General features: G+C 38.8%; 2 protein-coding genes across 2 annotated transcripts in view; one reads left to right on the forward strand and one right to left on the reverse strand.

Moving 5' to 3' along the window:
• The window catches only part of slc6a4a (solute carrier family 6 member 4a), a 55,202-nt gene extending 47,335 nt beyond the window's left edge, over positions 1 to 7,867 (forward strand). The window contains exon 14 of the mRNA XM_059971418.1: positions 5,852 to 7,867. Coding sequence (XP_059827401.1) covers positions 5,852 to 5,929 — 78 coding nt within the window. The 3' untranslated portion in view covers positions 5,930 to 7,867. The remainder of the gene's footprint in view (positions 1 to 5,851) is intronic.
• Positions 7,868 to 9,745: 1,878 nt separating this feature from the next.
• nsrp1 (nuclear speckle splicing regulatory protein 1) overlaps positions 9,746 to 20,000 on the reverse strand; it is a 55,430-nt gene continuing 45,175 nt past the window's right edge. The window contains exons 6-8 of the mRNA XM_059973318.1: positions 17,729 to 17,936; positions 16,707 to 16,818; positions 9,746 to 12,287 (exon numbers count right to left, since the gene is read on the reverse strand). Coding sequence (XP_059829301.1) covers positions 11,225 to 12,287; positions 16,707 to 16,818; positions 17,729 to 17,936 — 1,383 coding nt within the window. The 3' untranslated portion in view covers positions 9,746 to 11,224. The remainder of the gene's footprint in view (positions 12,288 to 16,706; positions 16,819 to 17,728; positions 17,937 to 20,000) is intronic.

Here is a 20,000-nt window from a genome sequence, read left to right on the forward strand (position 1 = left end):
CAAGGGCTCTGTTTGATTCTAGCTTACTAAGTTTTACATACTTTTCTCTTCTTGACTAAATTCATCACTTCTCTCGACATCCAAGGTTCTCTTACCTCGCCATCCTTGTCCTCCCTTCTGACTGGAACTTACCTGTCCTGTACTCTGTGCAGTTGGTGTTTATACACCCTCCACATGTTGGTTATGGACTTGCCCAAAAACAGCTGTTCCCAATTAACTCTTCAGTTCCTACTGAATAAACTTACAATTTCCCCTGCTCCAGTTTAATATTCTCCTGCAGGATCCGTACTCATTCTTATTTATAGCTGTCTTAAAATTTGAGTTGTAGTGACTGTTCCCCAACTGCTCACCCAGTGAAAGGTCAATCACCTGGCCAGGCCCATTACCAAACTCCAGATTCAGTGCAACATTTCCTCTTAAAGAACTATCTACATGTTGATTTAAGAAGCCCTCTGAGATGCACCTAACATTCTGCCCCATCTAAACCTCTTGCTGCACTAAGGAGGTTACAGTTTATGGGGAAAGTTGAAGACCCATGAAAACACCCCTTTTGTTTTTACACCTTTCCTTCATCGGTGCCATGGTAGCATAGCAGTTAGAATGATACTTTTGCAGCTTGGAGTTCAGAAACGGTGCCATTCTGTGAGGAGCATCTGTACATCTGGCCCGTGGAATGCATAGCTTTTTCGTAGTGCTGTAGCTTCCTCCCCGCAGTCATTGTAAATTGTCCTATGATTAGGTTAGGGTTTATCAGGGTAGCTGGGGTGGCTTTTGCTCAAAGACCAGAAGGGCCTACTTCACGTTGTATCACTAAATAAATAAATATGTCCCCCAACGTTCTTGTGGCTGTTGGGGGTCTGCAGTACAATCCCAGAGTGATTGCACCCTTCCTATTTTTGAGTTTTATCCATATAAACTCCATTATGATCCTTCTGAATGCAGAAGTGATTGTCCCTGATTAATCATGCAACTCCCCAACCACCTCTTTTACCTTTAACTTTTCTACATCGAAACCCTGAGACATAAGGCACCCATTCTTGTCCTTCTCTGAACAATATAATTATTCCATGTACTGATCTATGCTCTTGTCATCACTTTTACCTACAATGCTCCAGCATTACAATAGACACACTTCAAACTAACCGTCCCATCAATTCTATTACTTCTGCAAGTTTTTAGTGGCCCTAACATCTCCATCCTTCTATTCTCTGACTTGGTGCTGCCAATCTAGTTTAAACCCTCCCAAGCAGCACTAGCAAATCTCTCAGCCAAGTTATTAGTTCCCCTTCAGTTTAGGTGCAACCTGTCCCTCTTGTACATGTTATCCCTGTCCCAGAAGAGGTTCCAATGATCTAAGAACATAAAACTCAACCAGCAGCACCAGAACTTTTAAATCTGTACTATCATCCTATTCCTGTACTGACCAGAACGTGGCATCAGGAGTAAATCCAGAGATTATTACTTTGGACACACTGCTCCTTAGTCTCTTTCCTAATTCCCATGCTCTCTGTGCAGGATCGCTTTCCCCTTTCTACCTGTTATTGGTACCACAATCTCTGGATGCTCACTCTTCCCCTTGAGAATGTTCTGCAGCTGTTCCAAGACAGCCTGGACCTCAGCAACTGGGAGGCAACACACCATTCTGGTGTCTTTTTTGTAGCCACAGAATCTCTTGTCCAATCTGTAACCATCACTGTCCTATCACTGTCACACTGGCTGATTCTATCTTTCTCTGCTGATCCTCAGAGTTGATCATAGTGCCATTCCGCTGGTTGCTGCTACTGTGTCCCGATGAATCATTCTCCTCCTCCCCCCCGCCCCCCCAGCAGTATCCAAAGAGGTGTATTTTTAGCTGCGGGGAATAGTTGCAGAGGAACCCTCCCCTTACATCTCCTGGAGATCACTCATCTACTATCTGAAGCCTGCATTCTGGGTGTGACCTCTGGAGTAAAAGTTTCATCTAAGGATGCAGCATCCCAGATGATCCTGAGTATTTTTAACAATTTATTTTTATATTTTTTTTAAAGAGATACAGCATGGAACAGACCCTTCCAGCTCACTGAGCCTCTCCGCCCAGAAAAACATCAGCTTAACTCCTAGCCTAATCACAGGACAATTTACAATGACCAATTAACTGGTTCGTCTTTGGACTGTGGGAAGATACCAGAGCACTTGGAGGAAACACATGCACATAAGGGAAAAATATACTCTTTCTTAGACGATGCAGGAAAATGAATGCTGAACTCTGCCAGAGTTGTAATATGACATTAACTCTTACACTACCATGGCACCCCAATACAATAAGCTTTAGTTCCAGTTCCTGACCACTCTAACAATGGCCACACTACTTGCACCTTGCTGCTTTTTATTGGCTCACATAAAACTTGCTGACAAGATTTGTTCTTTTCAAATGGCTCCCACCCCCTCTCACATGCTACTTCGATTATCAGATTGGAAATAAGATCTCCTCGCTGACAGCCAACACTGGTGCTTCTCAAGGATGTGTGCTCAGCACATTTCTCTACTCTCTACAGCCACGCCTGTGTAGCTAAGTACAAGTGCTATCTATAAATCTGCCATTGCTATGATTATTATTAGCAGAATTTCAGATGGTGATGAAGAGGCATATGGGAGAGACAGATCAGTTGGTTGAGTGGTGTCACAACAACATCCTTACACTCAGCATCAAGACCAAGGAATTGATTGAGGCCTTCAGGAAGGGAAAGGTGAGGGAACACACACACCAGTCCTCACAGGGAACAGCAGTGGAAAAGACAAGCATTTTCATTTCCTAGGTGTCAGCATCTTTGAAGATCTATCTTGGGCCCAACATATTGAACCAAGTACAAGGAAGACACAACAGGGAGAGCCAGCAAGGCTTCGTGCAGGATAAGTTGTGTCAAACTAACTTGATTCAATTTTTTGACATGGTGAGGAGAGAGATTGATGAAGATAGCAGTCGTTGTCTACATTGATTTCAGTAAGGTGTTTAATAAAGGCTAATCAAAAAGATTAAGATGCATGGGATCTGCGATAAATTATCAGTTGGGGATCAGAAGGCAAAGGGTTGTGGTCAAAGGGACTTATTCCAGCTGGAGGTCCATAATTAGTATTGTTTCACAGGGATCTGTGCTGGGACAACTGCTCTTTACTATGTATGTGAAAGTTCTGGATGAAAATGATAGTAAGATTGGTGGAATTGTGAATAGCGTAGTAAACTAGCAACAGTACAGTATGACATAGATACAGATATGGGCAAAGAAATGGCAGGTGGAGCTTAACTTAGATAAAGGTGAGGTGTTGCATCTTGGTAGGGCAAATGCAAGGAGACAGTACACTGTTAAGGGCAAGATCCTTAACATTATTGCTGAGTAGAGAGATCAAAATGGCTACGCAGATCAATAGGGTGGTTAAGAACGCTTATGAAATGCTTGCTTTTTTTAGTTGAGGCTTTGAGTTCAAAAGAAGTTACGTTGCAAATTTGTTATACTCCGGTTTGCCCACATCTGGGGTATTGCATACAATTCTGGTCGCCCCACTACAGGAAGGATATTGAGGCTTTGGAGCGGGTGCAGAAGAGGTTTACCAAGACGCTGCCTGGTTTAGAGAGCATGTGCTATCATGAAAAGCTGGACATTCTTGGGCTGTTAATACCAGAGGTATTAACATAAAATTAATACCAGAGGGCATGGATTGAAGGTTAGAGGAGCTAAATTCACGGAGGATGTGAGAGTTAAGTTTTTTACTCGAGTGGTGAATGCCTGGTATGGTGGTAGAGGCAAATACATTTAGAGGCTTTTTAGAGACTCTTCAATAGGCACTTGAATATGAGGAAGATGGAGGGATGTGGACATTGTGTAGATTGAAGGGATTGGCTGCTTTGGGTTTTTTGATTTAGTTTTTACATGGTTTGGCCCAACATTGTGGGCCTTGGGGCCTATTTCTGTTCCCAATCTGTGTCAACAGCTATATTTCACAAGCAGTTTAAGGAGACTTGGTGTATCACCAAAGACTCTTGCAAATTTCTGACAGTACTGTAGAGAACATTCTAACTGGTTGTTTTACTGTCTGGTATGGAGGGTCCACTGCACAAGATCAGAAAAAGCTGCAGAGATCTGTAAACTCAGCCAGTTCCATCATGGGCACTAATCTCCTCAGCATCAAGGACATATTCAAAAGGTGGCAGCCATCATTAAGGATCCTCCATCATCCAAGACATGCCCTCTTCTGATTGCTATCATCAAAAAGGAGGTACAGGAGCTTGAAAACACACAGTGTTTCAGGAACAGCTTCTCCCCCTCTGCTAGCAAATTTCTGAATGGACAATGAACTCATGACACTACCTCACTTTTCTTGGCTCTCATTTTGTACTAATTTATTTTATTTTTATGGGGTTTTCTATTATTATGTATTGCAATTGTTGCAAAACAACAAATTTCACAACATATGCCAATTATATTAAATCTGAATTAAGTGATTAATTTAAGCTTAACTGATTAAAAGTTGCACAAGTGATTTGTGTCATATTCTTCAGGTGAAAAACCAATGATACAACAGTTTCTAGGAAGCTTATGCAATTTCTATTGGGAAGCAACTACCACCAATTTGGAACAGGAAACTGAAAATCAAAATTAAACCACTGATGCTAGAAATACTCAGGCCAAGCTTTATCAGTGAGAGAAGAAATAGTCAACATTTCAAGTCAGAGATCCTTTGTCAGAACTAAAAAGGAGACAAAAGGAGCTTGTTAAACTGTAGGGTGGGGAAGATGGATGTTTCTAACAGGGTTAAAACTGGGTGATGATGCAGATAAGCTGTAAACAAAGTTATTATGTCAATGAATGAATGAGAACAATTAAAGTGAGGACACATTGAAAAAAACTTCAATGTTGAGTTGTAAAATGCAGATCAGGAGGACAAGCCAAGCACTTAGTATTCCCTGAAGAAGAAAATGTTTTGGTCACTAATTAATATGCCCTCAGTAGCTTATGTGCTCCTTTGCTATAAAAGGTACCAGGTTTATCGAATACAGTTTAGCTATACCACAGCACTCCTGGTAATGCAGTGGAAAGACGATTTTCTTGTTTATGTGGGCCAGAACTTGCTGTCCATGCTCACTGCAATTTCATGGCAAGTATGGAGTTGTTTCTAAATTCACTATGTTTGATGTTGTTGAATCTGGGACAATTTTCAGCGACAAATCAACCAGACAATAAGTTAACCTCTGAGCAGAGAACTATGTAGACTCTCTACAAATGGCAAAACCTTGTCCCCAAAGCTATCAAGGACCTTGGATACTTGTATCCTTAACATCTAGAGAATTTAATTTTAAAAAATTGAGAATTCTTAGGAATTTAAAACGATTGGAAACCATTCACAATATTTAAGCAAACTTAAATGGAAATAAATCACCAGGTTTTCCACTCAACCATTCCTTTCCATTCAAATTAAGAAACCCGCTGGTCTTATGAAAGCTGCTGAAGAATTTGAGTAGTTTAGTCCTTCATTGTTTGTGTGACAGCTGATGCCAGCAAAACCAACCAAACACGCAGCTGAAATCCCAAACTCGGTGGACAATGACAAGGAGGAATATGAGCAGTCCCATTAGGATTCGATGCCATTTCAAACAGGTTTGGTCTGTTATAAACCAGAAAATCCATTCATGTTCCTAAGAGTGGTAACTTGATAACGTATGTCAAAAATATCAAATGTAATGTCTCAATCTGACACGTTAACTATCTGTTTCCCTCCTTTGATGCTGCCTTACACCCTCCTGCAGCTCACATTTTTGCTCCAGATTCCAGCATTTGCAATCCCTTGCATCTGTCTCATAATGTGCTTTTATTTACAGAGAATCTTGATAAGTATAACTCCTGAAGTTGAAGAAAATGAAACTCCTAATTCTGGTGTCCATCTGAATGCTATTTAAAACAACCATTGTTGGTGCTCTCAGCTTCCTGGACTGACTGCTCAGATCAGCAAATGGTATCACAAGATCAAAACCTGAACCCAAAGTAATAGATAAACACGTTCAGAGTGAGCTTCAAACTGCAGCTTTAGTGATATCAGTATTTCCTTCAAAATATTGATTTTTCTTCATATTTTACTGGTATACATTGTATTGATATAAACATTCACACACAAATGTAAACTTAATGATGAGTTAAATGAACATTCCAGTTTCTCTTTTATTGCCCATTGGGCATTATACTACACTTTTTATATATTAAAGAGGAATGACTATTAGTGACTGCAGACTGTTTCTATGTTCTATAATGTAATTTTGTGTATTTTAATTGGGAAAATAATATTTCTATTTATAGGAAACTTCTTTTCATTAAAATGTGGCATTATTTTCATGACTAGTGTTCCAAAGCATGACTTCAAAATTAATTATAAATTTGCATTAAATGCAAGCCAGCGTTTTGTTGGATTGTAATGTTTACTTTAAGTTATACCTCGCACATTTACTTGTATATTTTTCATTTTTAATCTGTGTAGCCATGAAGCAATTGTATTTGATATATTACTTCACATGTGTTCTGGGTGCCTTATTTCTTAATTTAAATTTTATAAACAAGAAAGAAACATTCAGAGTCACTCAAAGATACATAACTGGAATAGATAGTAAGCATTTGTTTTGATAAAATAAGTGGATTTTCTGTTTAAATGTTTTGCAAGAAGTGATTAATATAATTTTACAAGGCTTTTCAATATATGTTTCAAGATAGATTTCGGTACTCCAGTACTATGTAAATGTGTCAAAGTTAAATGATATATAGCAATCTTATTGGTGGATGGCATATTAATCAAATTTTCTGGACACCCCAAACTGCTTTACAAGCATTTTGGGCACAGCAAACTCCTCACACAACATGACAATAACTAAACAGTTATTTTGCAGCCAGCTGGTGCATATAATCATTAGTTCCTATACATCTCAAATGACCTATTTAAAAACAATTAAATCTGTTAACATTTTATATTGTATTTCCGTTCATCACAGAGATGGTGTAAATTTTGTTTTAAAATTTACAAATAAGCAAATAAAAGTATTACGAGATCCATGCCGATTCCAATTATCTATGAAACGCTTTTGTCCTTAATCACTGCAAAAGATTGGTCAAAAACTTCATATCGAACAAGGTTTCACATTGTGTAGTGAAAATACAATTTTGCAATGGCCGTATTAGATGCCCTTTTGCAAAGAAGACAAATAGAGATTGAGTATGCAGTTATTACTTTGTGGTATTGTATCTAAATGCTTTAAAGGGTAACATTACTTATGTAATTGTGCTTAAAAACATTTTGCCTTTACCTCTGAAAGCAGAATGAACAGAGCAAAGCTAGACTAAGCACAGGTGAAAACATCCCCTTAATATAAATGTTCTCTTTGGGGCTTGTTGCCATGCAGTCAAAATTTCAAGGCAGGATTGTTAGCATCAGACTGCATTGGTATATAAATTTGATTTGACATTACTCAGACGCAATTGTGAATACTGTAAAAATTGGCTAGCTTATGAAATGTACATCTGAAAGACTTCAATTATTGTGCAGCAAAATGCTCCATCTAGTGGCCTGTAACTCCTTCACCGATTAGCCTCAACTACATAGTGGGCACAAACCTAATAGTATTTCCATATTTGTGAGATTGACTGGTTTGTTTCTGGAACTGGTTATATCAAGCCATTTTGTACATCTACAGTACTTGTTGGTCAAGTCCGTAAGTTTATTGAAACTGCTATTCATGTGTTACTGATGAATGTATTTGTCCAGCTTTTGTATGCAAATTATTTCTAACTGTATTTATGCAGATGTATGCTCCTGTTACTGGTATCACTTTACATAATTATTAAATAAAGTTTATCATTTCCATTAATTAGTATCAACACTTTGTCAACCTAACATATTTGAACCAAATGTATAAAACAGATTCATACTCCTCCCTGTTTAGAGTTATGTTTATGATTTTAGTCTACATAAAATGGGAATTTCATTTTTTCCTGACATCTTTCATAAATTATTTTACATGTTTATTTTCCTGTGAAAGTGTGCTTGGAAATAATTTGAGTTGGCTTTGACCTTTTGATATCAGATATTTTGACACATTGAATAAGAATGATGCCAATTTATCTACCAAATTTTTAATAGTTATTACTTTTAAAATATTCTGTCAAAGGCACAACCCAGCCATAAGAAACAAAGAAGGTTTAGTTCCCCATTATGTCAGTCAGTCACTGTAGCTCCAGTGATAAACTGAAGGAAGGTACTGCACATATTCTAGCATTTCAAAATGAACGGCACCATTTTACAAAGACTTGTGCAGAGCAATACCTTTTAGCCTACATGGCATTGAATTCCTTGACCTCCCCCAGTTACATCTGAAATCCCTACTAGAATAGCATTTAATTACTGTCTGTACTATATTTATCTATTTGTTATTTACATTTAATTAGCATAAAGCATTTGTGACTTTTCCTATACAATATTACATGGGTGTTTTTAGACCCCGCTTTTAAAATTAATGAGATAGAAAATTAAAACAAATGCATCAACTAAAATTCTCCTCTTTCTGGGAGGATTTGATTAGATGCAAAATCAAATGCAACTTGAAACACTAAAGATTGCTGACGCTGGAAAGTGCAGCAGCAAACAATTTCCTGAAGTAATTCAGTGGACCAAGCAGCATCTATGGGTGGAAAGGAACCTTTGAGGTTTCAAGTCGTGATTAATGGCTTCAACCCAAAACAGTGACAATGCATTGGACACTGTTGTCTTATTTGGAATTTTTAGATAGAAAAGGCTGTGATTCTAATGACCAGCAAATAAAAAATGTTAATGAAAAATAGATCTTGGGAGGAGAGAAAAGGGGCTTGATAGAGAGGTTTCCTCTTGGGGGTAAAATTTTAAAAAACTAACAGTGGTTTAAAAATTGGCAATTGCCCCTTTAAAAGGCAAGCTGTTCTCCAGAGGGTTCTGGGACTTCTTCAAAGTTCAGTGGAAGCACTCTGAATATTAAAAAAAAAACTATCTACCCCTTTTTAAAAAAACACATAAGGGATTGAAAAGTCATTAAATATTTGGTAAAATCAGGTTGCCTACTCCTCCACAGAGTTTTATTGTTCGTATTAACTAATCCTAATTGTTTACTTAGTTTGTAAATTAGTTTTCAATGAGAGAATTTAAAATCATGCTCTTGCTTTGTGACAACAGTACCCATAAGAAAGCAAGTTGAACAGTGAAGGTATTTATTTCTTGGGACTGGGAAAGGATGGTCAAGTACAAGTGATAATTTCAGCAGTATATAAAGCATTGACTAGATATACAATGTTCTTCATTCATAGGATAATACAGGTGCTGCTCACTTCAGTGGCTATAGAGAAAAGGTGAAGGTAAAATTAAGGCTGGTATTTTGACCTGTATAAATGTCCAAGAACTCAAGTTACTCAACCATCTCAGATTCAATAATTCAGTGTAATTACAGTAATGACAATTTTACCCACTTCCCAGAGAATGTGTGTATCTGCTGCTAGAAAGAACAGAATTAATCAATGTTCAGGAGATCACAGCTTCCTTCATGAAACTGACAGTGATAGGTAACACTGAATTTGTAGGAAGGGAAAAATAGATTCTCTTATTGTTTTGGACTTTCAATAACAGTAACAGCCTTTGCAAAAATCTAGACAACAGTCAATGTAGTAATCTTAACACTTCCTTACAAGGACATGACCAAATTAGAACAGCATCAGTTTAAATGTTTTATCTCCAACACAACATGATGTTAACTATTTAGAATATCCACATTTTTATTTATTACAGAATGAATAATTTCTTCTAACACCTCTCCACCTCAAAAAAATAACCAAAGTGAAATTTAAAACGATTTGCAACATTTTAGATATGATAGTTATTTTAGTTCACTGCATAGTAGCCACTAATAAACATAATGTAAGAAAATAGGCCACTTAACCTCTTCAGCCAGTCCTGCCATGCCATATTGTCATGGCTGGTCTGTCCCAGGCTTGAAACACTCCTCTATGCCTTCTCAGAATCAAGTTTAATATCACCGGCATATATCGTGATATTTGTTGTTTTGTGGCAGCAGTACATTGCAAAACGAATAATAAAAACAAATTTATATTAATGTCTTAAGAAAATTTAACTAAATAAGAAATGCACAAAGAGGGAAAAATACTGAGGTAGTGTTTATGGGTTAATTATCCATTCAAAAATCCAATCGCAGATTTGTGGCAGTTTAGGCAACATCTATGGAAAGTGGAAAGTAGGAATTTGATACTTCAGGTTGTGTTGAAAACCTTCTGCCAAAACTTCCACAGATGCTGCCTTCCCTGCTGGATATCTCCAGTATTTTCTACTTTTAAGCTAATCACCCTGTCTAAATATTCGATGCAAGTTAGCAAGCCCATTATTGAAAAATAATTCATTAAGCATATGAAGTTAAGAGTAAGCAACCAATCACCTAAACTGTTGACAGAGATGGGGCCATCATTCCGATTCTTGAACTTGAATAATCAAGACTATTCCTGCATATAAAGAGACATTAGCACTGACACTGAATGTGTTCAATATTAGAACCAGTTTCTTGTATTACATCATCAACAAAACTCATGATTATTGAAAATATTTTTCCAGAGGAAGATATTACTTCAATGAATATCTTTATGCCAATTATCAGGTTGTGCCAAAGGTGGCACAGAGGCATACTGTAATAATCCACAGTTCAATTCCCACCACGGTAAGGAGCTTGCACGTCTCCCCCATCAATGTGGATTTCCTCTGAGTGTGCCAGTTTCCTCTTATATTCTAAAGATGCGCAGGTTAATAAGTTGTGAACATGTTATTTTGGCACCAGAAATATGGTGACATTTGCAAGCTCACCTCAGCACATCCTCAGACTGTTCGTCATTGATTGAAAACTTACATTTCACTGTATGTTTTGACGTACATGTGACAAAGCTGATCCTTAAATGCACAATGTTTCTTGCACTTGCCTATGGCACCAATGCATAACTACCCTTATGCTCAAGAGTGTTAGTTCAAAAGTCATACGTTACATCATTTCACAAAAGTCTTAGCTCGTTAATTAGAGATTAATAATTTTTAATAGTTATTTTTCATACAAGATCACAAAAACCTTCAAAATGATGGTGTGTGTGTATATATATTTCAAGTTAAATTTTTGCAGAAAGCAGTTCCAATAAAACTAGTCACTTTCATCTGGCTCAATATATGACTTTGTTGAGGCCCTATTCATCTGCCTTGCAAGATATCGCTCTTTTGCGGATGAGATAGTCTCTTGATTACTGCGCTTGACAAATTTACTGAGTTTCTGAGAGTGTTCAGTCCCATTTGTTTCCTTTGTTGACTCACCTTTTGATTTTTGTTCACATAATACATTCAAATTTTTGTCCTCATCATCTTTAATTTTGGGTTCTATATTTTGTTGTTCATCCTTCTCTTCTAATCTGGATCTCTTGTGATTGTATTTTCCGGATTTTTCTTTTTCTGAAGTATTACCAGAACTCTCTTCCTTAGTATCGCTGTTTTCATATTTCTTATCAGTTCTTTCATACGTTTCTGTTCCCTTTTCTTGAACCTCTCTGTCCCGGTTTCTCTCTTCTTGCTCTTGATTTCTGTATTTTTCTTCCTTCCTTCTGTCATCTTTAGTTGTATATTTTTCTGTTTTGTTTCGCTCTCTTTCTTTGAACTTTACATCTCTCACTTGTTCATCCTTATCTTTATGTCTTTCTCCAGAATCTCGATATCGCTCATCCCTTCCACTGATGCAGTCTTTAGATTTCTCTTCCTTAATTCTTTTGTGATCTTTGCTGTCCTTATATCTTTCATGATCCCTTTCTTTTCTTGGATCATTTCTTTCTCTGTACTTTTCCTTTGCACGTTTGTGCTCCTTGTGCCTTGATTTTTCCCCACTTCTGCTTTTTTCTCCATTTGAGTGGCTTCTACCTTTCTCACTTCTGCTCTCTCTGGTTGAATGGCTCATATGTTGATGACGACTTTCCTCTTCCTCACTAGAAGATTCAACATGTCTTCTGTATTGGCGGCTTCTTGCTTTTTCTTCATTAGTGTCTGAGTTGTCTTCATCATTTCTCATTTTGGAAAACAACTGTTTTTGACCACGTTTAGCTTTAGTTTCATCATCACTGTCCATTTCAAAGTCACTGTCAGCATCTGGATCCTGGTTGGGTTTATCCCGTACTGAACCAGTGTGATCTTTACAATCATTATCATCAGATTCTTTCTTCATCCTGAGGAGAAAAATATAAAATGTCAACTTAATGTAGCAAAAAACCCCCAATAAAAATAGACGATTAGTTTACATTTCCAAATTTTTAAAGAGAATGTGCAATTACCAGGATTGTGTTGTAAATGTTCTATTTAATGTGCTTTCTTTATTCTGATAGAATAATTATAAGAAATGTAATGAAAGAATTCCTTCCTAATGTTCATTCTAAGTGCTACACCTGCCCTACGTATCCTCCCTCACTTTCATTTAGGGCTTCAAACAGTCCTTCCAGGTGAGGCAATACTTCACTTGCGAGTCTGTCAGACCACCTATTGTATCTGGTGCTCCTAGAGTGGTAGCAGTGAGATCCAACTCAGACTGGCCGATTACTTTGTCCAGCACTTTCGTTCTGTCTGCCACAAAAAGCAGGATCTCCCAGTGGCTACTCTTTTCAATATCAACATGTCTGTCCATGGCCTTGTCTACTGTCACAATGAGGCCAAACTCAATATGGAGCAACACTTCATAATCCACCAGGATAGCCTTTAAATCTGATGCCATAGACATCAATTTCTCTAACTTCCAGTATTTACTTCTCCTCTCCCTTCTCTTTTTTTCCTCCCAATCCCCATTCTGGTTACCCTCTCTCCATTTCTCTTTCCCTCATCCCTCCCCACCTTTATTCTGTGGTCCAATCTATTAGATTTCTCCTCCTTCAGCCCTTTATGTCTTCCATTTATCACCACATTACTTCATTACATTCCCCCCACCTTCCACCTCATCTGGTCATACCTATCATCAGCCAGCTTGTACTCCTTCTCTTCTCCCCCTACCCCCCAAACACCCTTTTCTGGCTTCTGCCTCCTCCTTTTCCACTCCTGATGAAGTGTCTTAGCCTGAAATGTCAACTCTTCATTCTCCTCCAAAGATGCTTCCTGACTTGTTGAGTTCCTCCATCACTTTGTCTGCGCTGCTCAAGGTAACTAGCATCTGCAGAAACTCAAACATGAGAAAGCCTACATTCAGGTCAACATTTCAGGTCAAGAGCCTTCTCAGGACTCGAAGAGTCTCCATCTGAAAGTCAACTGTTTACTCTTTTCTATAGATGCTGCCAGCCTGCTGAGTTCCTCCAGCATTTTGTGTGTGTTGCTGTTGATCTGCAGAATCTTGTGTTCATCTTTCCAAATTTTGATAACTTCAACATTTGTTTAAATGTTAAAATATACAGTATACATCTTGAGAAATATTCCAATTTTAGAAGTGATTTAAGCATGATACGATTGAATTTTTTTCTCATTCAGGAACTACAATCAAATTGAAAATATGAGAGAATCTTTAAAGCAAGATGCTTTCAAATACAGGAGATTACACTGATGCTTCTTAAATGCACTCATTTTGAAAAATTACATATTCAAGAAATACAGTATAACATTAATATTATGAAATGGATTATATTTTAGTTTTCTCACTTTGTAAAAATGATCAAGCTTAGAAAATAATTCTTTTATATCCTATGAAAATAATAACATGCATTACGAAATAAGATTTGGTCTGGTAAGTTGAAAACGTTGCTGCAGAGTAGCTGTTTGTAAATACGGACAACAGGCAATTTAAAAGAAAATCCAACTAAAAACTGACATGTTGGAGCTTCACATAACCCAATAGTTCATTTCATCAAGCACATGCCTGACATGTCAGGACATGTCGAAATGATTAAGCCCTTCTAAAACAAATAAATGAAAATCTGTCTAATGCTTATACTTCTGACGTTATTTCTCTGTAGGGAGCACATTTCAATTTCCAAACCTAGAGTATGTGGAAAGGATCAATTCTTTAGAACCAATTGGTATGTACAGTAGTACAGCTACATGATTTGTCAAATATCTCTGCCTTAAAGCATTACTGAATTTCTCATCTCAGTTATCAAGTAACCTATTCAAGAACCCCATTACACACTACATCACATTGGCATCAAAGAAACCGTGTTAACCTAATTTCTTTCCTCTTGTCTGAAAGGATGATGATTATCTTAATTGTACAACTGCTGCTCAGCTGCCAGAAATAGGAAATAAAGCGAGAAACACAAGTCGCAATAAAGTTCACAAACGCAAGTTAGTCAGTGTCTTGACAAGAACCCAAGTGCATGCCCAACCCATGCCAACAGTAATTCTAGTGGTAGTCGCATACTTCAATAAAACCTGCAGTATTCAACATACAGCTTAAATCCTGGATCATTGAGTATAACCGCAAGCCTGCTTTTTTAAGACCGCTCCCCCAATCAAATATTGTTATACTTGAACAATATCTCACCTACTATTCCAGCACTTCACACAAAGCTACATTAAAGTTCAATCCATAGTGATTGCAACATGGTGTGAAGACACAAGGGTGACATCACATCTCAGTGCTGGGTAACACCGCAGGACTGAATTAATCCTGTTTGACACATAGCCTAATGCTTAGGAATGAGTTACTAAGCCTGTCTTAAAAACATACCCTTTTCCATTCTACATGCCAATTCTGAAGCACACTTTAAAATGGCAGTGCTAGCCAAGTTTTGCTGTGGACTGCATTTCACATGAATAATAAAACAACTGAGCAATCTTAATAATGTGGAGAGCATATATGCACAAATCATTCTTTCCTATCATAACTTTTCATTCGAAACTCTCATCATAATGATCCCATTAAGAACAGACCAGAGTGTTTATTTCCAAATTAATTTAACTAAAAGAGGTTTACATTTCCAGATGGTCTAATACAAATATGTCAAGGGGTACTAGATTCCCTGGTTGAAACATGTAAAGATTTTCTTCCTAGCAAACAAAAAAAAGAGGTTCACACCAGGATATTTATTTCAACTCACTACAAATACTTTACTTCATTATCAGGCCAACCATGAAGTCAGGTGAGAATTTACTTGTTTGCCATCCAAGTGAATCTCTCTACGCACAGGAACAGATGACTGTGGTAATTCAGCTACATTGACAACAAGCGTAGACCATAAACAGCTGTATTTTCACAACTTTATTTAGCCATTTCTGTCTTTAAAACTTCACTCTCAGAGGGGTAGAACTTTCCAATCAGAAAATTCATGAGAACTCCATACTTAATTGAACAAAGTTAACTGCACACATTTTCAAAAACTATTTTCTTTTTTGGAAATAGTTTAGGACAAACTTATCTATACTTTACAGCTTAATATGCAGCATAAAAGTCATCCTATCATTTAAAAATAAATAAAGTGCATCCATACTTCTAACAGGTGCACATTAGTTGAAATCCTCTAAGATAACAAATGAAACCATTTGAGGTCATACAAATTTTATTGGGAAAGGAAAAATTCGCACTTCCTTTTGCAAAAGCGATCCTTAATGCAGGAATTCACAGGAGACCAGAAATTAAATCTATATCCATCGTAATACCAATACTTCTCCATGCCATGAACTGCTTGTGATTAAGAGGCAAGGAGATTATCAATGGCAAGCTGATAAAATGGTGTTTTATAGTAATCTGGATAATTCTTATCTGGTTTTCTTTATTTCAGTTCCTTACTGCAGCCTGAGTCAGATTAGTAGTGAGTGTAGGGATTTATGGACTGAGTTGCTTTAGCAATGTAATAGTAAACAGGCACTCCATTTTGTTAAGATTTAATCTTGCATACTGATTTCATGAACATATTATCTAATTATTAATTATTCAATTTCTACCTCTACTGGTCAAAGTATACACATGTACATATTACATTATTTAAAACACACAATGACTGCCTTTTAATTATTTTTTACTATCAATACTGATAGAACATTAGATGTAAGCAGAGTGACTGAATATTTTTATGAAAATGGTTCTTAATTTTATTAAGTTTTAATTGTAGCCCAATCACCATTGATGAGGAAGAACTGTCCGTTGTCAATCAGATTGGTCAAAAGCCCAGTCTGCGTAGGGATCAGCCAGTACATTTCCAGTTTGGGGACTAGGCTGATTGAGAAATAACTGTCTTTGACCTCTTTCATTGCATAGTCATTCTAGAAGATTTATTTGAAACAAGCTACAAGAACATCTGCAGCATGGTTTCCTGCTGAATCACAAGTTATCTACACATTTAATGTAAACAAAAATAAACCAAGTACACTGCACGCCATTAGCTGCAGTGGTTCATTAAGTGCTTCGAATAATTCCATTCTTACTCCGCAAACCTCTGCATGCTGGAGAAAAACTTTCTTTTCACATTTATTAGTTAAGCACAAAGATAATGTGGAAAGGATCAATAGCATTCACTTTTGGAAAGCGGCAATTATCATAGATAATTCTGATTGAATTGTTAACTATGGTTACAGTTAGCCAAATGTTTTGCATAAGCTCTTCATTGATTCAGGTTCTGAATCAACTTGAAAATCAAATAACTTGATTTCAGTACCAGTACAATTATGCATCTTACCCCTTGGTTCCACGAATGCTGCATTCTGGAATAACCTCCTCACCCACTTTTTGATTCAAAAAATGCCGGTAGAAACCACTAAGGTCTCGCTGTTTAGTTACATCCAAAGAAGCTGGCAAAAAAAACCATAGAAATAGTAAATACATATTTTCTAACTAATCACTAATCTGCAGCGGTTTGGTCAAGAAGCATAACTTCTTCTATGTTACTTGGAAAATTATTATTCTTCAGAAGCCTGCATCTCGCTAACTTGACACATGTTGCAGAAATTAATGGAAAGTAATCCTTCTAACCCTAGTTTACTGTTACAAAAAGCTAAGAAAAGAAGGATATTTTAATAAACTCACAGGACAAACCAAGATATTTAATATATCATTTAAACTGTATACTTTAGTCCAGAAAGAAAAGGAAAATATTCAAGTGTCTCACATCTCCTTCAGAACACAAAATATTAAGACAGAAGAACATACAGCCACAGATAAAGGATTATCTTCTCATGTAAAGCATAAGACATTCTTAATATCTCCTTTGAACCATGGCAGACTCCAGTTGGCTGACATTACCCATATTGCCAAAGTACACTATACAACTTCCAAACGCATGCACAGCCTCCCCTCAATGGACTCAATCTCTACTTGTTACAGCTTCAGTAAAGCAGCCAGCATTATCAACGACACCCACCCACCCCACTGGGCAGAAGAAACAAAATCCTGAAAGCACATACCACTAGGTTCAAGGACAAATTCTATCCTTCTGTTATTAGACTCTTGGATGGACATCTGATATGATAAAATAGATCTTGACCTACCTTGTTATGATCTTGCACTTTACTGTTTACCTGTGCTGCACTTTCTCTGTAGTTTTTATGCTTTATTTTGCATTGCTATTGTTTTACTTTGCTCTATCGCAATACACTAACAATTTGATCTGTATGTAAAGTATGCAAGACAAGCTTTTCAGAGAATCTTAACACACGTGAAAATAATAAACGAGTATCAACTCCAATATACATGATAGCCCACCTTCCATTGCTGCTTCCCTGTGTTCTTGTTCCTTTTCTTCAGCTCTTTCCTGGAGTTTCTTTTTATAAGCAGAAGTGACAAATGCATCTTTGTCCTCATACTTCTCTCCTTCAGCCTCACGTTCCTTTTGGATTTTCCGTTCCATCCTTCTATCTTGCTCCTTCTTGCGTTCATCTACAGCTCTCATCAGACTGTCAATGTACTTTGACTTTGTGAGGGATGGCATTGGGGAAAATAGGTAGCTTAGTTTTCAAATAAAAATCAATTTTAAAACATAATTTAAACACTGGTCCATAAGGGTTGACATTGGAAAATTCATTCAAGCTTGTCACAGGTCCTTCATATAATCAAAGGATATATACAGTTTATCGAATTTCTTTAATGAGAATGCATAATTTCTAGAAATTACCACAAGGGAAAATTACATTTCTTCCCAACTTGAAAAAAACTTTAAAAAAGCCGGCAAGAGTAGTATATTGCAGAGGTTTGCCAATGTTCTCAGTTCTTTATCAGTGTGTTTTCCTCCTGAACTTAGAGCTTAGTTCTTTTCTCTGATTGTAAACTAACTATTTTGAGTAGATACTACAACGTCCACAGTTAAGCAAAATTTGGCTTAAAATCATTTTAAATTAATTTTACATTGCGGAGATAAGTAAAAGCAAATAAACATGACGTTAAATATTTCCACAATAAAGTCAGAATGTAAAAAAATTCAACATTTTAAAAGGGTTGCGGCGACCCATTTCCTGGCACATCCGAACCGACTCACAATTAGGTAGCCTACAGGGGTTTGCGAGCACAGAGCTTTGGAGCCTCTGCGCCACGGGGGGCAGGTTGAGGGAGGCTTAAAAATGAGGCTGAGGATTTCGAATAAAGTTTTTTCCTTCGACTGCAGTTACCGACTCCATGTCGTAATTTTAGCGCTGCGTGTAGCACAACTCTACAATTGGTGACCCCGACGGTCCAAACGATTTTTGGACCAGAAATGTCTGACGCCGCCTCTGTTCATGCGGTTTTGTTGAAACTGCCGGGTTTCTGGACACAGCGACCGAACCTATGGTTCCAGCAAGCCGAAGCCCAATTCCACGTTCGCCAGATCACCTCAGAAGACACCCGCTACTACTACGTGGTGAGCTCCCTCGACCAGGACACAGCGGCCCAGGTCGCAGAGTTCGTACAGTCGCCCCCGGCAGACGGCAAGTACACGGAATTCAAAGCCCTGCTCCTCAGGACTTTCGGACTCTCACGGCGCGAGCGGGCTGCCCGTTTACTGCACCTGGATGCCTTGGGCGACAGACCTCCATCGGCTTTAATGAATGAGATGTTGTCTCTGGCCAACGGACACACACCCTGCCTCATGTTTGAACAGGCATTCCTGGAGCAGCTGCCCGAGGACATACGCCTGCTGCTGTCCGACGCGGATTTCAGTGACACCCGGAAGGTGGCAGCCCGGGCGGACTTGCTGTGGAACGCCAAAAAGGTGAGCGGGGCGTCCATCGCACAGATCTCCCAGCCACGCTCCCAGCAGCAAACCAGTCCAGGCCCGGCCGCAGAGCCTGCCAACCCCCGGCCCAATGAACACTGGTGCTTCTACCACCAGCGGTGGGGCGCAGCAGCCCGCCGTTGTCGCCCGCCCTGCAAGTTCCCGGGAAACGCCAGGGCCAGCCGCCGCTGATGGCTACGGCGGCTGGCCATCGGGATAGCCTCCTGTATGTGTGGGACAGAAGGTCGGGACGCCGGTTTTTGGTCGACACTGGTGCCGAGATCAGCGTTTTACCTCCAACGAGTTACGACACCCGCAGCAGGGTACCGGGGCCCCCCCTGAGGGCCGTGAACGGCAGCACAGTACGGACCTATGGCACCCGTCAGGTGCAGCTACAGTTCGGCTCCAGCCAGTTCACGTGGGACTTTACACTGGCCGCCGTAGCCCAACTGCTTCTGGGTGCGGATTTTTTGCGGGCTCACAGCCTACTGGTCGACCTGCCCAGGAAGAGACTGGTACACGCCGAGACCTTTCAGACGTTCTCCTTGGGTGCAGCCCAGTTGCCAGCCCCTCACCTCGGCTCCATCATGCTGTCCGACAACGACTTCACCAGGGTCCTGGCGGATTTCCCATCGGTTCTGGCACCGCAGTTCACAGCGGCCATGCCCCGACACGGTGTACAGCACCACATCCCAACCCAGGGACCACCCCTCCACGCCCACGCTGGGCGGCTTCCCCCGGACAAGCTCCGACTGGCGAAGGAGGAGTTCCAGAGGATGGAGGAATTGG

The sequence above is a fragment of the Hypanus sabinus genome, chromosome 6 (genome assembly GCF_030144855.1).
Source record: "Hypanus sabinus isolate sHypSab1 chromosome 6, sHypSab1.hap1, whole genome shotgun sequence".
Classification (NCBI taxonomy): Eukaryota; Metazoa; Chordata; class Chondrichthyes; order Myliobatiformes; family Dasyatidae; genus Hypanus; species Hypanus sabinus.